Source organism: Doryrhamphus excisus, linkage group LG13 (assembly GCF_037039965.1).
Source record: "Doryrhamphus excisus strain RoL-2023G ecotype Guam linkage group LG13, RoL_Dexc_Guam_v1.1, whole genome shotgun sequence".
Lineage (NCBI taxonomy): Eukaryota > Metazoa > Chordata > Actinopteri > Syngnathiformes > Syngnathidae > Doryrhamphus > Doryrhamphus excisus.
In genome coordinates this window covers 15806333-15828052 of record NC_136369.1, presented here as the reverse complement: position 1 = coordinate 15828052, position 21720 = coordinate 15806333, and the positions used below count along the sequence as shown (strand labels likewise).

Below are 21720 nucleotides of genomic sequence, written 5' to 3'. Positions count from 1 at the left end.
ATAGATTGTTTAGCAGAAAGATGCACTTTATTTGCAGTAGGATACAAATGCTTGTTCTTGTCAAGAAGCAAGTATTGTATCTTGATTGGGTGGGGAACCATGTTTTAAGTACCAAATTATGATTTGATGGGGAACCATTTTTAAGTACCAAATTATGAAAAAATAGGATGCAAAGATTTGTGTTCAATGTTACTGGAGCGTTTTTTCCCCCCAATGCTTTTTATGAATTGCATGTTCAATAAAATGATGGCCCACATACCACAGGTTCCCCACCATTGCTTTAAAATCAAACAGAAAAAAGCGAAGCAGCTCCCTTCCCCTATTAAGTTTATATACCAGACTCATGATGAGAACACTCCCAACAGACTCCAGATCAGCTAAAAACCTTCTAAGGCTTTACATCGTGTGCACACCCTTTTGTGCTTTCAGCGTGCACAGTCATTCAAAGAAGGAAGTCGGCGTCCGGCCTATTGCAGTCCATCCCATCATGCTTTGGTTTTATCTGCAAAAGGGACAGATGTCATGAATGAAGGCAGCGGGCCGCTGACCTTGATCACCTTGATGTGATGCTCACCGTGTCCGTGTCTACTTTCTAGCATTGGACATCGCGTGCACCGTCGACACAATCTAAGAAACACAACAAAGTCGTTTAATCATGCATCACGTGTCTTAAATCACCTTTGGATGGATGCTGTGCCTGACACCTCGTTTTTAGACGGGAAAGCGCCGATTTTCAGTTTGGAGTAGATCAACTGGCCGTCCACGGTCACCTCGAAACTGTCTGTGGTCAACAACATAGCATCAGTTCTTTGGCTCAGCACTTTTACAACAAAAGCAAGGTTAAAAAAAAGACTTTAGTTTTGCTTGTTTGCTACTTCTATTTTTTGCTGTTTTTACTATTTCTAAAGTCTTTTTTTTAACCCTGAATAAAGCAAAAATATTTGATGACGTATTGCAAGAAGCAGTAAACATTTGTTTTTGGAATACATGATACAAGACTGAAAAGTCAATACTCTGACGTCACGCAAACTGCAGTACCAATATTGGCCGGGAGATGGCAAACGTGCTATATCTTTAAATTGCGGCCACGCCCATCTTTCAAACCTGTTTAATTCTATATCTATATTAAATTGTTAATTAGTATTTTCATTAATATTAGCAAAATTATTAATTTTTTATTAATTATATTATCCTAACTTACATTGATAATATGCCAGCCTAACGTATATAATTTTGTTTTTATTCAATTATTTTGAATTAATTGCGTGTTTTAATGATTACCTCTCCTCCCGTGTTTGCCAAAAACCTTCACTCCGGGGATCTGCTGAAGAGCCGCAGCGAGGTCGTTATACCTCCACTTGTACCCTCATCCATTGCTGGAACACAACACACAATCACTACACAATCACACAACAACGCACTTGACAATATCAGGACTTCCCAACTTACCAGTACTCAATGATGACTTCCGGCATTGTTGTTGTTGTTGTTGTTGTGTGGGCTAGCAAGGTTGGAGCTCAGTCGAGTACCGTCGATTAAAGTTGATTAAAATGACAAGTCATCCTCATCTAAACACTCTTCTTATAAGCCCCAACACGCCCAGCGGGAGGGGCCACTTGTCTTCCAGTTTGCCCAGTTTGTTTATGTCACATACTCACTGCATCATCATCTTCCTTTCAATGGAGGTGACTCAGCATTAGCATTATAATGCTAATGTCACTTGTACTTCAAAAATGAATATTGTGAAAATAAATAAATGAATTTAAACTTGCCGGAGTCATTCAGAAAGTGAAAGTAGTCATGTTAATCTGTATCACAGTCAAAATGATACTGAAACTGTTGGAACCTTTAATATATTCAGGTTGGGTCAGGTTTGGGTGAGTTATCAAAGAAACCTGAACTACTGCACCGACTCCTTTTGCCGTTTGTGAGAGTAACCGTTCACTCAGCGATGTGAGTCAAACGTTTGTTGTTTTGAAACGATACTGTCTCGCTAATAAGTGACATTCAAAAGCACATCAAGCTAACTGCTAATTTAGGAGAACTAAAAACAGTATCGACATGACTCATTTAATGGCTGTACTTTTAAAACGGTCTTATTTTAGATGTTTATATTACAGCCGAACATGTTGCGAAAAGACAAAGAGTTAAGGTAATCTTTTCTTTGGTGGTTTTATTCATATTGTGGTGCTTTTATTATACTTTTTTGATATCTGCCCTAATGGCAATGTAATTTTGAATTGAGTTAATGCAATAGTTGCATAACAAGAGTAAATGAAAACCTCAATTTGTAGCTTTTGTGAAAATATATATTTGGGAAGGGGGGTGTCCCATACAAATGTATGACAAACAAAACTCCTTGAAAGATTTTATTACGGTAGTTTAAAATGCAGTTCAGTACAAAATGTATACAGTAATACCCTTTTAGTGTGCCCTGAATAAAATATTGGTATAATGAGTACATGCAGACAGCAGTATCTATAAGATACAGTGGCTTGTCATCTGCTCACAGGACAGGCCATGACAAAGATATTTGCAATAGTACCTTTGTAACCATAAAACTCTTTTGAGCGGACACACTTTCCAACACAATAAAAGTGACACACAAAGTCCTGTAAAAGTTGCATTGCAATCTGCCCATTGTTCTTTCTTACATGATTTCATCAAGGTGATAAAAAGCAGGGATACACGTCTCGGTTTGCACATAATTAGAAGAATAAAAATGACGACTGCGGTGATGCTGTAACAGATATACAATGCACTTTGATTTCATTTCATATATGTGTGTTAAAACAAGGCAACATCAACAAACGTCAATAAATAATAAACTTGTATAATAATTCATGTACCTTCTCGTGCCGTCATACTTAGAACTTTTTTTTTTTTTTTTAAATATCATGAGTGATGACGTCCCGGAGTGGGGGTTCTTCCAGTTGATTGGCTCCTCGGCTATGATTGGAGGATCGGAGGAAAGCAGCGAAAAGACTTCACGACCGCTAAAAAGTCATCACAGCATCAGCTTCATTGATTGGTGGAACTCCTTGGCTCCGCTTCCAGGGTTGGGCGGGTCTTCTTGCGGGAAGGTCACCTTATCAGGCGTGTATTCGTTCCTCTTTAAATCTGAACAAAAAAAACAATCAGTGGAAGGATTCAATTGTAAAGAAAAGAATCTCTTACCAGGAAGTTTGAGCTTCCGACAGCAGGAATTGCAGTGATGTTTAGCACGAAAGTTACGAATGGCGTCGTCACCCAGGTTGGCGGGCCCAAAGATCATGTCGTAAGACCTGTGGGGCGGCAGACACACGTATAAAGAAAGTGAAATCTTAGCCATGTGTCCCATATACGATAAATTTGCATGAATCGCATTCATAGTTCATGGCAAAGAGTTGTGACTCATTTCAGGAAGTGACATCATCGGGGCGACACCTCTCAGCTAAAGCAGGCTAAAAAAAAGCCATATTAAGGTAGATTGTACACTTGGTTCGGTATCGTTTGTAAAAATAGTAGTCATGCTAAAATGTTGAGTTGCTGCTGGATGTTCATAGTTTTGCCCAACTGATATGGGATTATTGGGGCTGATACCGAAAAAGTTGATGTATTTGATAATGATATGTTTGCTGTGGGGCCGGCGGAGGACATTGAACACTGAACAATGCAGGACATGATTACAAACAATATGTAACATATTTATATATTGCATATATAACATAGTGAAAGGGTCACTTTTGCTGTTGTTTTTTTTATATTCCAAATAGTTAAATTTTCTTCTTAAATAATCCTTATAAATTTTGTCTTTGTAAAATTTTAACTTTACTCAAACTTCTTTTTCAAAAGCAAAAAAAAAAAAAAAATCCACCAAAAATGTTTAAAATGTTAGACTTTAGACTTGGTCATACTACAACTTCTAAAAAAATATAAATAAAAAAATATTTTTTTACATTACAAGTTTTTTTTTTTTTACTTTTTAACAATTTTTCAGTAGTTATTTTTTCAATTTCTGCTCTTTTTTTATTTTCGAAAAATTTTTGTACATTTCCCCCCCTCATAATCATGACTTTAAGCCAAAACATTTTCACTTCATTACGTAACATTCAAGCTTTCCAGAAATTACAGTGTTGTTGTTTTTCCACAATATAATGACTTTCAAAAAGAATGCGTTTTTCTTCAATATTTGAAGCTTACGCTACCAAAATTATATTAATTTCCTCATTATGTAAACTTTTTCTCATTATATTACAACTTTTTTCTCTGAATATTTTTGTAAATGTTGCAATGTTGACATCTCTGGTATGTTGCATTAGTACAAATATTATATTGTGAAATATGCCTTTAAAATACACATTTGCTAAATATGCATTTGTGTTCATCCGTTTCAAAAAAACATTCAAGTGCTGCTCGAGGCAGACAGCCGCCCACTTTAGGAGTTGTGAATGAGGTATCTTTGTGTTCCGTTTACGAGTAAGGACATGTTGGGTAATATTGTAATAGTTCCACATGCTGTATGTTGACCTTGTGCTAGCATGATCAAAGAGACCAAAGAGGTGAATTTAGCACTAATCAGTCATGCAGTACAAGTTTGTAAAAGCGTACCCTTTCTCGCCGCTCTTTATCACGGATGGATCCGTCAGAATCTCTCCAACCCCTGCAGAGAAATGTCACGTGTATAAATGTTCCTCCAAGGTGAAGGTGATATCGTCCTTCTTACCCTGCAGGTCTAGCACCAGCAGCTCGCCTCGCGTGTACTCGTAGGTCCAGTGGCTGAAGGCCAGCATGGTCTCCTCGAGCAGGTTGGTGGGAACGATCTCGTCGCCGTTGTTGTTGTTGAACTTCCTGAACTCCCCCGTGATGCACTCCTCGATGGCGAACCACTGGCCTGCCGAGTGACAGTAGAGCAGGTACACCTCCAAGAACCTGCAAGGAAGAATATTTACACTCAAGAAAATATATCTGAACATTAAAAAAAATGGAAGACGGATGGCTATAACGTACAGTAGACGGTCATTATTACCGTCATAGATAGCGATGACTACACGGATATAAAAACGTATAAAAGAAGCCTGTCCATCGAGTTAGGTGAGAAACTGAGTTGCAGAGTCATGGTGACACCCAGAACGATAAATAAATCACATAAAACCTGGATCATACTGTAAATGTCATCTGTGGATGACCTGGTTAACAGTTTTAAATACAGTAGCGTCTTGGTTAAGGTCATTCATTCGTCCCATAAGGTCCGACTCAGTATGAGAGCGAACACTAACCAAAGTTCTGTTTGTGTTTGGCGGTATATTTAACTTCTAACCATGATTTTACAAATACCATGTTGACCAAACCTCTTATTCAATGCACAAAATCTAACAAATCATATTCGATTATGAAATCCTGTTATTTGATAACTTCATCACTGATCATCATCTTAAAAGTGAGTAGCAGGAAAAGTTCGCTTGGGGAAAAGTTACTTTTTCTACTGTTACCTCATATTACAAATATACAACATAAGGTGGCCAGAAATATTTCAATATTCAACAAAGCAAAATTTGTTCTCAATCAGAAATCACTCCACACTCTTTATTGCTCTCTGGTTCTACCATATCTTACTTATTGTGTGGAAATATGGGCTAATAACTATAGAAACAATCTTCAATCGCTACATGTACTGCAAAAAAGGTCAGTAAGGATAATTCATAATGCAGCCTACAGAGAACATACTAACTCCTTATTTCTAAAATCACAAAGACTTAAACTTGCTGATATAATTAATCTTCAAACAGCTAAAATAATGCATAAGGCTAAAAATAACCAATTAGCTAAAAATGTCATCCAATACTTCTCTACAAGAGAGGAGAAATATGATCTCAGGGAAGAACTACATTTGAAACACTTATATGCTAGGACTACGTTAAAAAGCCATAGCATTTCAGTATGTGGAATCAAACTATGGAATGGATTGAGTAAGGAACTCAAACAATGCACAACGATGAGCCAATTCAAGAAACAATACAAGCAGTTGATGTTTGCTAAATACAAGGATGAAGAGTCTTGAACCAGTCATGATGTGCTATACATATCACTATATTGACACTTACTATGGTACCCATTATGTCATTGGATGGTCATATCACCTCGTACTTTGGTACGGGACAAAAAATTACAAAATTAAAAAAAAAAACAAAAACTGTATTATGGAAAGCAGGAAGTGAACAAATGTAACAGTTACTGATTGTAAAAGTACCAGATGGAGGGGTAGGATTTAATAAGCTTTGCTTCTTCCTACTCCTTTTGGACATGTGGAACTGTGAACTGATTATGTGATGCATTCAATTGTAATCTGATGCATGTTCAAATGAAATAAAACCATTACCATTACCAATTAACAAAGCATGTTTTTGGAATGTGGGAGGAAACCTGAGTACAAATAAAAATGAATAAAAATAAAAATAATAGTAAAAATAAAAATAAAATGTAAAAATAAAAAAAATAAAACAAAAACCAAAAACAGAAAAAAAAAAAAAAAAAACCCAACTTAAACTATATTAGGAAAGCAGGAAGTGAACAAATGTAACAGTTACTGATTGTAAAAGTACCAGATGGAGGGGTAGGATTTAATAAGCTTTGCTTCTTCCTACTCCTTTTGGACATGTGGAACTGTGAACTGATTATGTGATGCATTCAATTGTAATCTGATGCATGTTCAAATGAAATAAAACCATTACTTGGAACCACTTGTTGATTTGCATGTACAAATGTCTACAATGCTTCAATATAAGGTGACCGGTGACTGAGCGCCAACTACTTTGTTTGCTAACTGAGGACTCCAAAAGAAGCAGAAGCTCAAAACCTTGGTATCTGACAAAAAAAAATTACATTAGGAAAGCAGGAAGTGAACAAATGTAACAGTTACTGATTGTAAAAGTACCAGGTACCAAAAGAAGCAGAAGCTCAAAACCTTGTCGTCGTGTATTACCTTGGCGAGTATGGAATAGTCTTGGGTCTGATCTGGTTGAACGCGACAGTCAACTTCTGAGCCGCTCGCTGCTGTTGTATTTCCTGAACGTGTGCAGGGGAAAACAAAGTGGCGTCTGTAATCGTGAGTGCACATTTTTCCTGCGGCGTGTGAAGGTGTTCTACATACCCTGAGACAAAGGTGCAACACAGTGTCGTCCTTGTAGATGCTCTGCCAGGTCTGGACCACTTCAGGGAGGAAGGACTTGACGATGTACAGGTGTCCCGGTTTGAGGATGTCGTACTCGGACCAGGTGCAGAGGACTTTGAGGGCTCTTCTCAGGCCGCCGCCCATTTCCTCCTTGCTGAGAAACTCGATTTTGGCACAGAGGCCGCGCTGGGCCCAGGAAGACATGCTGTTGTTGATGGTGTTGGGCGAGCTCTCCTCCAGGCGGTACACCGTCACTGGCTCTCCTGACGTAGCATAAAAAAATACATTACAAGCTTAGACTGGAGCCAATCCATCCATCCATCCATTTTCCTGCGCTTATCCGGGTCCAGGTCGTGGGGGCAGCAGTCTTAGTAAGGAAGCCCAGACTTCCTGGTCCCCGGCCACCTCCTCCAGCTCCACCGGGAGGACACCAAGGCGTTCCCAGACCAGCTGTGACACATAATCCCTCCAGCGTGTCCTAGGTCTGCCCCGGGGCCTTTTCCCGGCTGGGCATGCACGGAACACCTCACTAGGGAGGCGTCCGGGAGGCATCCGGACTAGATGCCCGAGCTACCTCAACTGACTCCTCTTGATGTGAAGGAGAAGCGGCTCTACTCTGAGCCCCTCCCGGATGGCTGAATTCCTCAGCCTATCTCTTAGGGTGAGTCCAGCTACCCTACGGAGGAAACTCATTAAATAATGTAAACTTAGCTGATGTGTTTACTCTGATGTGTTAAATACTTGAGCATTGCGAAGGGAGCCGCAACAATGAGGCTGAAGTGCCGCGGGTTGCTGACCCCTGCACTAAAAGGAAATACATGAAAAAAAAAATTTAAATAAAAGAAAACAGCTCAGTGCGGCACGGCAGTCGAGTGGTTAGCCCGCAGACCTCACAGCGGGGAGACAAGGGTTCAATTCCACCCTGGAGTTTGCATGTTCTCCCCGTGCATGCGTGGGTTTTCTCTGGGTACTCCGGTTTCCTCCCACATTCCAAAAACATGCTAGGTTAATTGGCGACTCCAAATTGTCCATAGGTATAAATGTGAGTGTGAATGGTTGTTTGTCTATATGTGCCCTGTGATTGGCTGGCGACCGGTCCAGGGTGTACCCCGCCTCTTGCCCGAAGACAGCTGGGATAGGCTCCAGCACCCCCCGCGACCCTTGTGAGGATAAGTGGTAGAAAATGAATGAATAAACAGCTCAGCCAACATTAGCTCTGCCTGTTTTGCTTTTTCTTTGGCTTTCTCCCAACAAATTGGAATGTATGGTGTCCAACTTTAGAGCATTCACTGTACTGTATGTGAATCTTATGTTTGTTTACCTTATATTTACCGATGTGCGGGTGTTTGTCTGTGTTGCAACAATGCATGATTGGTTAAAGCGGCCTTAAGTTAGTTGGGTTCGAGCGCCACCTGTTGCTTTGATGCCCTGCCAATGTGGTTTAGTACGGAAAGACCATTTTGTGCAGATTACAGGGGAAACTGTACAGAGAAGAAACAATGACCTCATGGCGTGTTGATGTGTACCCGCTCTATATGAAATCAGCAATTTGATGCTATATTTACTCAATTTGTTCACGGACAAAAACTGTTTAAAGTCCTGCCAGTTTAACTCGTCAGACGACTTGAACATAACAAAAGACCAAAACACACACACACACACACACACACACACAGAGAGACAAAAGGTTGCGGAAGCGTAGGAGGTACAGAAACCACACCCGCCTGTCTGGCTCTGCATTTCCTCCTCAAAAGTGCCAGCCACATCACGTGACTGGGTGTTCACGCACTCAGAGGAACATTCTCACCTCTAGGGGGCACCGGCGTGAAGGGGATGCTTTGGGACAATCTCATCAGGTTGTTGCGCTCAACAGCTGAAAGAGGAAAAGTCGATTCTTTTAAGTCACATTTGCCTGATGGATCACATGGTTTCAAGTGTAACACTAACATGTCATTAATGACTTTTTAGGTCCCTAAAAAGGCAGTAATTTAGTGTAGAACAACAGCATTTCCTCCACAAGCCCACCTGAGTACTGGTAGCTCTCCATGGGCTTGAAGGGTGAACCGATGGCTGCAGATAAAAAAATAAAATAAAATAAAAGTTCCATTTAGCACTTTGTATATAAACTGGAAGAGTACAATCATTTGTTATACACTGATTCAAAAAGTAAACAATTTCACCTGTTAAAACAAGTGAAAACACTGAAAGTACACCAATTAAAGATATGTAACGCTCACAGTCTTTTCTGGCTCCGAGGTGGGTGTGGCGAGGTGTGTAGAGTGAGACAGAAGCTACAAAAACAAACATTAAAAAAAAAAAAATCAACTATGAACTGCCAATTATTGTCACGTTCCTTAAATATTTTGTAATATTTATTTCTAAAAGCGTGTATAATGTTGCAAAGTCAATAAAATGCAGTGGAAATAATAATCTTGTGGCTGATCCTGGACCAGGACCTTCTTGATTGAACAGAAGATGGTACAAGAACAGTGAAATTCTTACCGCTTAATGTGTCCTCCCCAGGGGGTTGGCTGGACAAAAAAAAAAAAAAAGATGAAGATTACGGCACTGTGGTGGTGGTACACCAGTATGAAATATCCGGGTTGCAAAGTAATACCAAGATGGTTTACTTCATACAGATACTGCTGCTGTCCAACAAGGGTCAGTTCATTCATGTACATATATTTATACTGTGTATTCTGTATATATGTATTTTTCATTCTTTTTTTAATAGATGTGTCTGCACCTACCTCACCAAAACAAATTCCTAGTATGTGTTGATCATACCTGGCAATAAACCTTTTTCTGATTCTGATTTACAGTATGTGCATGAAATGAATGTACAGTATATACAGTATATACTGGATACTTACAGGCTGCTTGCTTGGGCTGATTTCACCTGTACTCGTTCCTGTGGGAGAAAGGACAATGAGTTATTCAGTGTCACAGCCTTATGTCCACTATGCTGTTAGAATGCAGTCGGAATTATTTGTATTTCCATTATCAGGTGTTTTGAGGGGTACCAACTAGGGATCAACCGATATGGATTTTTTTGGGACCAATGCCGATTTTTTTCCATCACCCTCAGCCGATGGCCGATTTCGCTTGGGCCGATATCGCTTTTCCTCCCTCAATTCACATGAAAAAATGACCATGATAAATATTACAGGTCTCATGTTTAAACAAGGGCGGCACAGCGGTCTAGTGGTCCTCACAGCTAGGAGACCAGGGTTCAATTCCACTCGGCCATCTCTGTGTGGAGTTTGCATGTTCTCCCCGTGCATGCGTGGGTTTTCTCTGGGTACTCCGGTTTCCTCCCACATTCCAAAAACATGCTAGGTTAATTGGCGACTCCAAATTGTCCATAGGTATGAATGTGAGTGTGAATGGTTGTTTGTCTATATGTGCCCTGTGATTGGCTGGCTGGTGTACCCCACCTCTCGCCCAAAAACAGCTGGGATAGGCTCCAGCACCCCCGCGACCCTCGTGAGGAAAAAGCGGCAGAAAATGAATGAATGTTGAAACAAATATTTATTGAAATGTAAACACTGAACACAGTAGGATTCAGCTTTCTTAAAACACAAATTTAAACGGCATTATCAGCTTTAAAAGGAATAAATATTCAACCATGTGCAAAACATTTCTGTCGTAGTTTAAATTTATCTAGCATTGATGTGACGCTGCTCCTCCGCAGCGTGACGCGCACCCCCCCCCCCCTCACCCGCCTCCACACACACACACACACACACAAACACATCACACTGACACAATTTAGTACGATATATAAAACATTTCTCTCATCATTAAAGTTAGTGCTGCCCTGGCAGATGCCTGACTGTAAATCATGCGGCGGAAAATATATCGGCGAATCCACGCGCGTATCAGCCGATACCGATTCAAGGAAAAAAACGCAAATATCGATCCTTAGTATCAACTCATGTCACTAGACACAATGTAGTCTATCGATTGGTCCATGTACCTGTATTATGCATACATGTGCTCAGAACAAATACAAAATACTGCATGTCCTCCATTGTCATCGTTTTAGTGTTGTTGGCTGGCTGTGTCTAACAGCTATGATGTCACACTTTAATACTAGTCCTGTTCAACTGTACCGCGTGCACGCTTCCTACCAGCACTGATGACCTCGGCTCCTCGTGGATGAGGATGTCCTCAGCTGACACTCGACTCCGGTCCTTCTTGCTCAAAGCTGCAGAGACACGACATTCCGCATCAGCATCTATGCTGTTTTCATGACATTAGGGGTTTTATTGTTATTTTAAAGCGTACTTGAGTTGGGATGGAGAAAAGCCGGACTCCTGTCAAACTCAGTGAAGCCAGCGTAGGAGTTGACAGCTCTGATGTGACCATGACCTTCCGGCTGACCCTGGGAACACACCAGAAGGGTTAGGACGACAGGTGGATCATATTGGCTGCTTTACATGCTGTATTTGAATCAGATGTTAGTGGTTCTCTACCAAGGTTTACATGTGGCATATCATAACGGCATCTAACATCAGAAATGCAAGACCTCAAGATCACAGAGCATCAAAACATACTTTTTTTGTTAAGTTAAAATGGGACCTGTTGTGCTTTTTACAGTTTTCTGATCTATAAATGTTGTTAGAGCGTTCTTGTGGTAAAGTGCCAAAGTTTCAGATAATGAGGTTTGCGTATTTGCCACACATTGGATGGAGACGATATGCAATAGGATCGCACGGTAGAGATTTTAATTCTATCAGCCAGTCACAATAAAGTATGTTGATGATGCATGTAGCCGCGACCTACAAAACTGAAAGCGGCAGGCTGTAACATGCTGCAATGCATCGCCACAGTCGGAGCGACATCCATCATATGGATGGACTCATTTTCTCACTATCCCAGAAAATGAATGAATGAAGTACTATTTACCACCACTTTTCCTCACGAGGGTCGCACGGGTGCTGGAGCCTATCCCAGCTGTCTTTGGGCGAGAGGCGGGGTACACCCTGGACTGGTTGCCAGCCAATCACAGGGCACATATAGACAAACAACCATTCACACTCACATTCATACCTATGGACAATTTGGAGTCACCAATTAACCTAGCATGTTTTTGGAATGTGGGAGGAAACCGGAGTACCCGGAGAAAACCCACGCATGCACGGGGAGAACATGCAAACTCCACACAGAGATGGCCGAGGGTGGAACCACTCGACCGCCGTGCCGCCCCAGATAGTACTTGAATATTAAATTAATCTGCAACATTATTCTGTATTGTAGGAGCCATGAATGAATTTGGATTGATTTTTTTGTAGGTGCATGATAGTTTAAATTTGAATAGTGGTGTTTGTTATTGTTTATGATATTATTTAGATTTGTTGTGATCACGTGGACAAGGGAAGTAGGTCAAATGGTTATGGGCGGTGACGTTTCGTTAATATAGGCACCTGTTCACCTGTGTGGCCAGGGAAGAGACAGAGAGAGGGTGAGCAGGGTTGCCGTATTTTTTGTTGACTGCTAATTCCTTTCATCTCTGTGATTACTTTGATTATGAGTTTGTGCACGGTATCATAAGTTGATCATTAATTTTCTTTAATAGAAGGTTGAACTAATTTTTTGTATCTCAGAGATTTTTTTTATGTGCGGCGCGTCAAACAAAGTAAAGGCCGGCTTCAGCCTCTCAGCGACTCTTTTGTATGAAGTCGCTATATGTATTATTCTGGTCAAAACTACTTTTTTAAAATCTGTTCCTACACAATATGTAATACACACACACCTGTTGTCTGTTGCGTGTGGCCGGGCTGTGCTGTGGGGTGCAGCTGTCTTTGGGTGTAGAGTGCTGGAGGTCAATGCTGTCTTTATGTCCTGTAACAAAAATAAATGCGAGTTTATAAGAGTTTGACGCAATCTATCAAACATCACATTGGCTAACAGGACTGACAATTCCTCTTCTCCATGCATTAGCTGATAGGAATGGTAGTCAGATATTTATCGTTACTTAAATTTACGGCTGTTATTGTGATTTGCTGAGCAATATTTAGAACCAAAAAAAGGGGGCAAATCAAATCCCAACACCACACATCTACGAAACTCAAAAAAGCGATTCTTATAAGAATTATGAACCCGCCTCCACCTGTCAAATAATGAAAACCTTCACAATGTCAATCATTCATGCAGCGGTCACATCTGGACCGCACCAGAACCAACAGAGAGAATAGACAAGAGGAGAGAAAGGGAGGGGAAAAGCAGCTTGGCTCCTGATCCGAGTACCCGGCAGATGCGGCCCTCAACTCAAACCTCTCGCAACGGTCCTCTTGTCACAACATTGACCCTCATAGGTGGACCCCGGCGGTGGGGTTGGCGCTTCGCAATCCCTCGTTCGTCTGTGGGGGCTCTGGGCTGTCACAGCGGGGGCGTGAACAGAACACGGCGGTCCGCTGTGTTCTCGGCTTTGAGTGTTTCGTTCACGTCTACTGGGAGAGGCTGACGTGCCGTCATCGTCGCAGAAAGCCTCATTGACGTACCCCATAGTCCCCTCCCCCCTTCTGGACCCGCCTTCTAACCCCTCTGCATTGTTGGAGCAAGCAGGCAAGCAGGCAGGCTGAGTAGAGCTCAAAGCTTTAGATACAACGAGAACAGTAGGATACGCACACACACAGTTCTCATCGTCCTCACGTGTCTTTGGAGCGACATCAGATTCACCATCAGACTTACCAACAAACGCCCCAAACTCTACAATGGTGCTGTCGGGCGGTTGCTCACAAGGCCCTACAAGGGCGAGTTCGGGGTGGCTGGAGACGCTGGGCTGGGAAGGGGTGCTGCTGATGTGGAAGTGAGCCCCACGCGAGGGCACATTGGGGAGGCTGGATGGCGAGTCGGAATAGTCCGGCTTATGTGGACGGGTCAGCTTACTGTGGGTAAGAGAGTGGCCCCGGAGACGCAGCTCTGGAGGGGAAAAGGCCACAGCACTTTGGACAAAGGCACTGGGGGCACCACTGCTGGAGGAGCCAGCCTCTGCAGCGAGGTGCCCGAGCCCAAGCAAACCCCTCCTCTCTGGACTCGGATGAGGATCTGTCCCCAGTCCTGGCAGGGGGCTGGGCCTGACTCGACGGCTATCAGTCCCGTCTCCAGCACCAATCCCAAAAAGTGAGTCTGCTATGTTAGCTCCAGCTTGGGAAAAAGCAGAGCCGAAGTAGGCCCCCACACTCCGCTTGCTTATCACGGAAGATTTGGACTGGGGGCCGGTGTCTGTTGCCACGGGAACAATGCTGGGGACCACGTTCTTGGAAAGGCTGAGTTCCCGGGTGATACGATTATGGACCTTGCTAGCCTCTGATGCCCTCTGAGCAGTCAGCGTCTTCAGGGTGTCCACAGTGAGGGCGGAGAGGTCCTGGAGGTGACCGATCTGGGAGTCCAACGTGTGTAAAGAACGTTTGATGAAGTTGACCTTGTTGCCGACCTCCTTCAGCTGCATGCACATGGTCTCGACCCTGAAAAGGACCACAGATATGTTAGATTTCTCCACTGCAGTACATCCTACTCGGTTATTAATGATCATGCCTTTCAGACGTGAGACGGATGCGCTCCTCACTCCCAGAGTGAAACTGATCATCTTTTTCATGAAAGTACGTCTCCACACATTGCTCCTCAAAGTCATGGAGCTTCTTTTGGTCTTCCTCGGTGAGAAACAGCTCTGAAGGGAAAAGTATGAAATTAATTAATAAAAAAAAGCAGAGGTGAAAAACCTTCAACTCCAATCCTGTAGGTGGCAGTAATCAGCTTTTCGCCTGTCAAAAAAGCTACAAAAATGTAATATAATTTCATAAGTTCATTTTATCTTAGCATGATAACATACAACATACCAACCACACGCAAAAACACGGTCTTGCCTCATGCGTTGGGTTAAGTCGGGACACTAAAAAAATGATTGTGTGCAAACATACTTGGTCCATAAGTGTGCTCCTTCTTTCTCTTCCTGCACATGCAGAAGAGCGAGTAGATATGGCACAGGAGGATGAAGGGGGGCGGCAGGACTGGTTTTTCGTGGTAGGCCATAACAAAGTGGTAGCGCTGGTACTTCCACACCAGGTTGGAGATGGACTTCACCTGTAGGTACACGTTGCTGACAGAAGAACAGGGATGATGTTCACCGCCGTGTTTCATATGCACATCAGTATTCATATATTAAAAATGGAAATGTATTCATTTGTAGTTTTGTTTTTGCTTTTCACAGAAATTTGACTTGACTGGGCAATGTGAAGATATCCGCCTTTGCATGTACACAGGAAAAAGTCATTTAGCGTTTAATAAAGTTTAAAAAGGCGGCACGGCGGTCGTGTGGTTAGCGCGCAGACCTCACAGCTAGGAGACCAGGGTTCAATTCGCACCCTCGGCCATCTCTGTGTGGAGTTTGCATGTTCTCCCCGTGCATGCGTGGGTTTTCTCCAGGTACTCCGGTTTCCTCCCACATTCCAAAAACATGCTAGGTTAATTGGCGACTCCAAATTGTCCATAGGTATGAATGTGAGTGTGAATGGTTGTTTGTCTATATGTGCCCTGTGATTGGCTTGCGACCAGTCCAGGGTGTACCCCGCCTCTCGCCCAAAGACAGCTGGGATAGGCTCCAGCACCCCCGCGAGGATAAGCGGTAGAAAATGAATGAATAAAGTTAAAAAATAATGTCGGTCTGTATACAGCCCTTAGTGAAAAAAGTACTTTTCTAGCTTAGAATTGGTTAATGGCTTTATAATTAGAGGCTATAGCGGCACGTGCATGCACTTGACATCCTGCAAATGCAATTTCCTGTGTGTCCCGGTGTTAATTCCACATGCTACAGGTACGTATGTGCAGGTGATATTTGGTCTCAATAGCTTTGTACGGCAGGGGGGTGCACCTACTTGAAGAAGGCAATGAGGAGGTTGACCATGAGTATGTACTGTACAAAGAGGTAGACTGCTTGTAGGAGAGGAGTGAGCCACGCTCCTGTGTGACACAGCTGGCTTACTTCACTGTTGGTGGCACACACTGTGAAGAGGAGCAGACCATCAGGACACAATACAGTATATATATACACACACGGACACAATGTGCGTTCCGTTCTCATCATCCTTACCATCGATTTCATAGGCATACACTTCCCCGTACATCATCCAGTACGGCTGGAACACCACGTCTTTGGCCAATGTCCAGCTTGGGTCTTCATTTGGGTATAGGATGGCTTTGCGGGGAACGCCGTAGCTGAGCAGGACGATGGCCATGATCACCACGATGTAAAACATGTTGGCCACCTGTAAGAGATGACATGCATGCTTACAGGTATATGAAGCACATGCTTGCAAAGGGAATATGAAGTCATCTTTAAGACTGCTTTACTGTTAATGTAACATTGCATAGCTACTGCATGTTTCCAGTGGCATTTGATTGATTGAATAGGATTGAATGTGTTCAATTTAAAATGTGTTTTAAATTAGCAAATAGAAGTGATCTACTGAATGTAATTTGTGTCGGCCAACTGAGACACCAACTTACCATTTTGGCGATCATCATGACGTAGGGTCCGGCTTGCTGATTGACGGCCAGGATATCGAGGAGTCGCACATACCAGAAGATGATGTTCAGACAGTACATCGTCCTGCCCGCGATTAAGGTTTTTTCTCCGCCCAGCCTCAAGCCGAAGGCGATAAAAAAGGAAATGATGGCCAGGAAGTCCGATACGTTGAAGTAGTCGTCAAACCACACCTTTATCTTCTGACTTATTTTTCCTGCCTCTGACATAAACATCTGCAAACAAGGTGAAAATTCATGAAAAGGAACCATGCAAGAATCTCAAATTTACGTACCTCTCTGATTTTCTCGATAGCAGAGGTGAAGATGTATAGGATGACCACCCACTCTTGCGGAGAAGGCCATTTAGGCATTTTCACCAAGACCACATACGAGTAGAGCATCAAGAAACCTAAATAAAAGAGCTGAAAAACACAACAGGTGGTCATTAAAGCTTAAAATACCAGCTTGTGGTTGATTATAGTGGTGAATCGACGTATAACAAGTACCGTAATTTCCTAGACTATAGAGCGCACATGTAAACATATTTACAAAAAGGTTAATTAGCCACTCCAAATTGTACATAGGTATGAATGTGAGTGTGAATGGTTGTTTGTCTATATGTGCCCTGTGATTGGCTGGCGACCAGTCCAGGGTGTACCCCGCCTCTCGCCCGAAGACAGCTGGGATAGGCTCCAGCACCCCCCGTGACCCTCATGAGGATAAGCAGTAAAAAATTAATGAAAGTAAGGGGCCATGTACATGAAATCACACCTTTACACTGGGAATACTCAATATATATAGTAAACAAAATAATTGTACCCTGAGTTATAATAATAAGTTTCAATAATAAATACTCACGCTTGTGTGTTGCTAAAAATTTCTACCCTACGGACCTGAGAAATGGCCAAGAAGTGACGGACTGTGTTTTTTATTAATATTATGTAGAAATATACGGTAGAAAATGAATGAATGAACTTAACAATAATAATATAACTTTCTTCACAAACGGTGCCTGTAAAACGGTAGCAACATGGTAACAACACGTTTACAACACGCCGTCTTTTTACATTGCTCCAGTTCTTCCCGCTGCCGTTTTTCCAGCGTCTCACCATCGATTCGTTTATGCCAAGTTTACGTGCAGCAGCAGCTGTTTCCTTCTTTAATCGGACAGCTCACGCTAATTTAATTTATGCACAAGACTAGAAGTTGCAGTCTTCCTCGACGCATATATTCCACTCGAGAGCCCATGGTGGCCGTTAGAAAAATTACATAAATTGGCCGCATCACTGAATAAGCCGCAGGGTTGAAAGTTTGGGGAAAAAAGTAGCGCCTTATAGTCCGGAATTTACGGTACAATGTCTATCTAGTTTATGGAAAGGTACTGATTGGTGGGGAGGGTGGGGCAGTAGGGAGTGTGCACTGGTGAAAAAAAGATTTCTATTTAGAGTGCAGAATCAACAAACCGACTGTGGGAAAGTAAGAGAATTAGCACATAGATGGGTGTGAGGTGCACGCATGCCAAGACCAAGCTGATAGAACACGGACCCAGTGAAGCTTTAAAAACAAAGACACACTGTGAACTATAACTATAACGTTAAAAAGGTGCTGGGAAATCAACCATTTAGATCCCATCTGATGATTGAGTTATGGCACGTAGGTCAGAACGCAAGAAGGCCCAGAATCTTGGATATGTTAATTGCTACTTATACTGATGCTATCTACAAAAAAAAACTCTTTTCCTTGTAAATAGAAGTACTTGAGTGGCAACTCTCACATACTGTATATGAGAACCTGCCTCGGGCATGCCAACGACAGACACAAAGACGCACAACAGCAGGTGGGAGGAGATGAGGTCAACTGAAGCATGACTGTGAATGTGATGACTTGCCAGTGAGCAGAAAGCCACAAGCATTCACACTACATAAAAAAACTACATTTAAAAACATCCCACAGGATAGCACCAGCATTACTCAACACATGACCAAGTACAAAATGTGCAGCTTGTTGAGAATGGACATTTTTTGTTAATCCAAATACATTAACATCGAAGTGTCGCATCTGCTTTCAAATTAAAAAAAAAACTTGTCGTACCATTACAGTACTTTTACTGTAATAATAATAATGAACTGAATATCAATTGAGCTCCAAGGTACCTCATGAGTCTAAAGATGTAGACCAGGGGTCTCAAACACGCAGCCCAAATGTGGCCCGCAGGACAGTAGTTTGAGGCCCCCGCCTTGATATGAAAGTTTAATGTTAGTGCGGCCCGCGCAAGTTTGATATGGATGCTGTATGGTATCATGTACCCAAAAAAATTATTACGTTTGATTAATGTTCATGTTAAAGGTTAAATAACTGTGAATAGTTATCCTCCCTATCCGTGTGGAAGTGGTACGTTTTTGGCTATTTAAGTTTAAAGGAAATAACTTGAAGGCTACCGTTAAGGTCGCTAGTTCTCTAGTTTGCGAGTTAGCATGTGTCTGAAGTGGCGCAATATGTTTTAAATAAAAAAAGTATAAATGTGACTATAGTCGTGTTTTGTCATGTCTACAGGGCTCTAATAATGCTTTGTTCATTTTAATCTGAAAAAAATAATTTGTCTACCCACCAACTATATGTGGTTTCTTAAGTTTTTATTATTTACCATTTTATTATTATTATTATATTTATTTATTACTGACTGATTGATTTTCTTTATTCTTGATTGGTTTATTTATTTTTCATCTTATTTTGTGCAGAAAAATAAAAATTAAGATATTTGAGAACAGTGGAATGTTTTATCAGAGCTTTTCTTGTAGAAAATCGGAACCAAAGCACTGAAAAAGTTTGTATATTTTTTATATTTTTTATTTTTTGGAAAACCTGATGCGGCCTAGCCTTGCCCAGACCCTAGCTCCAGTGGCCCCCAGGTAAATTGAGTTTGAGACCCCTGATGTAGACACTCGTCTCTTCAATTGTAGCAGGAAATTTGAACCACACTTTACCCGGTGTTATTATGAGCAATGAGAGTGCAACTTTAAGAAATGTTTGTTGTCTACATACCGTGTTGGACCAGAACTTGACAATGGGAGCGTGGTAAAAGGCATATATTTTTCTGGTTAATGGCAATTTTCTTGAGCGTACGGGTGTTTCCATGTCAGTCTTTGCCTCAACAGGGTCAGAGGATCTGGACTCCTTGAACACATCCTACAAAGAACTTCAATTTAGCAAAGTACACACACATCAGTGTATATATGTAGTGTAAATCTAACCATTTGAATGTCGTCAGCGATGTTCTGGAAGTTGTTTTCGCTGTCCTCCATGGTCATTTGGTGATCATCCTGGCTCTGCGGGATGTGAGCCATCTCAGCTTTGGACTTGTACTCCAGCAGCAGGATGGCAGGAGGCACCAGAATGCTCAGAATGACCTGGAGACAAACACAAAGGTGGGTGGGTTATAATATTCACCCTCTGAAGAAGCTAAATAAGGTAAGCTAGATACTAGCAACACAATTCTACTGAAGTAACCATATTGTTGGGCTTGAAATGTATGGTTGCAGATGACCACAATGTATCCCACTGGGCCTCTATGTCAGAACGTTCAATAATAGAACAATTTTGTGTTCTATGGTTATCATCACGTTTCCTCTTAGTGTGATTTCTGAGGTGTATTTTTTTCAGAAAATGTGAAGTGAATCAAATTTTTCATATATTTTTTTAAATGATGGAGGTTTCACTTTTTCAACTTGTGTCACGTTTTCCTATTCCCGTCAAAAGAAACCACAAAAAAAGGGAGCATGAACCTTGTACCAGGAGTTCTTGCGCATGTTTAGCCGCCCCATCCACATGTCAGACAATAGCAGCTGGGTGCAGGTGTGAGCCACAAAGGGTCGCAGGTGAGAGGAGACGGCCAGCTTCAAACAAGTGGAGTTACTCCAGTTCTTCAGTTCATAGGTCAGCAGCTTCATAGCCATGGTCTCGTCCTGCCTGAAGGACTGCTCTAGCAAGTCCACGGCCAACGTGCCAAACTCACTGGGAAAAAAAAAAACAGCGCTCAGTGTCAGAATGATTAGTATACGATTACAAGAAGCTAATGAGAAGTTTTCATCATTTTAATGTGAGAAACATCACTTCTAAATTGCTAACTCCGTCACAGGAAACCTACTTGGAGTATTCCTTGAGCTCCTCTGATGTGTCGTCCACCACGTCGCTCTTCTTGGCCTCGTAGCCCATCGAGCGGCAGAGTTTGCAGGCTACCAGAGCTTTCGCCATGTTCTCCTCGCCATGCTGCCAGAAGAACAGCGACATTTTCTGCCGTTTCATGAGCACGGCCCACACCAGCAGCTCGTTGAAAGGGTAGGGAAATCGCCGCGTCTCCGGGTCATCAATGTCCACGATCTCTTCTTTAACACGTTTCTTGTTCTGCTCTTTGGTTGGCTCCAGCTGAGAGGAGACGAGAGTAGGAGTTAAGGCAGTACAGAGGTCAGTAACTTTAATAAAGTGGAACATCCCAAGTTCTTTTATCACTTGGTCCATTAAGATGAAGAGCTGACATGAGACATTGCATCGGTGCACTTCACAAGACTGTAGTTCAGCAAACCAATCAGAGGGCGAACTTGAACCCAACCAGAACGGCATCACACAAGACATTGCTCTAGACCAGTGATTTTCAACAACTGTGCCGCGGCACACAAGTGTGCCGTGAGAAATCGTCAGGTGTGCCGTGAGGAATTATTCAATATCACTTTTTTAAATAACATGTATTAATAATTTTGTGCAAATATTATGTCATTGTCACGTGTCGTTGGTGTAAAGACTGGCAGAGCAATGTAATATTCGTCCGTGTGGCAACACGTAGCTGATTGCCTCGTTCCTCTAATAGACTTAGTGATGCACGTGAGAGGTAGTGGTGACATTTTGTAACATTCTTGGTTAAATTAGTATGCGGATCAAAAGGATCTGCTGTGGCGAGTCCGTAATCAGGAAAAAGCTGAAAGAAGCAAATAATGTTGGTTATTATAATAAACGTGCCGTGGCTCAAAAAAAGTTGAAAAACACTGCTC

At 42.1% G+C, this 21720-nt stretch overlaps 1 protein-coding gene and 1 long non-coding RNA gene across 2 annotated transcripts in view; both read right to left on the bottom strand.

Moving 5' to 3' along the window:
- Positions 1–5: 5 nt before the first annotated feature.
- On the bottom strand, positions 6–1621 carry LOC131139589 (uncharacterized). Its single transcript, XR_009132273.2, has 5 exons — positions 1450–1621; positions 1282–1376; positions 705–781; positions 575–627; positions 6–502 (listed from the first exon to the last, which is right to left on the bottom strand). It is a non-coding gene; the product is annotated as an uncharacterized LOC131139589 (long non-coding RNA).
- A 734-nt stretch (positions 1622–2355) lies between these two features.
- trpm7 (transient receptor potential cation channel, subfamily M, member 7) overlaps positions 2356–21720 on the bottom strand; it is a 40666-nt gene continuing 21301 nt past the window's right edge. Inside the window, exons 16-40 of the mRNA XM_058088608.2 lie at positions 20823–21100; positions 20461–20689; positions 19930–20085; positions 19721–19864; positions 16972–17100; positions 16661–16912; positions 16245–16419; positions 16030–16156; positions 15076–15254; positions 14693–14825; positions 13847–14622; positions 12909–12997; positions 11441–11537; positions 11284–11360; positions 10024–10061; positions 9653–9681; positions 9388–9441; positions 9176–9220; positions 8958–9023; positions 7130–7413; positions 6962–7044; positions 4706–4911; positions 4591–4642; positions 3178–3284; positions 2356–3120 (exon numbers count right to left, since the gene is read on the bottom strand). Coding sequence (XP_057944591.2) covers positions 3008–3120; positions 3178–3284; positions 4591–4642; positions 4706–4911; positions 6962–7044; positions 7130–7413; positions 8958–9023; positions 9176–9220; positions 9388–9441; positions 9653–9681; positions 10024–10061; positions 11284–11360; positions 11441–11537; positions 12909–12997; positions 13847–14622; positions 14693–14825; positions 15076–15254; positions 16030–16156; positions 16245–16419; positions 16661–16912; positions 16972–17100; positions 19721–19864; positions 19930–20085; positions 20461–20689; positions 20823–21100 — 3918 coding nt within the window. The 3' untranslated portion in view covers positions 2356–3007. The remainder of the gene's footprint in view (positions 3121–3177; positions 3285–4590; positions 4643–4705; positions 4912–6961; positions 7045–7129; positions 7414–8957; positions 9024–9175; positions 9221–9387; positions 9442–9652; positions 9682–10023; positions 10062–11283; positions 11361–11440; positions 11538–12908; positions 12998–13846; positions 14623–14692; positions 14826–15075; positions 15255–16029; positions 16157–16244; positions 16420–16660; positions 16913–16971; positions 17101–19720; positions 19865–19929; positions 20086–20460; positions 20690–20822; positions 21101–21720) is intronic.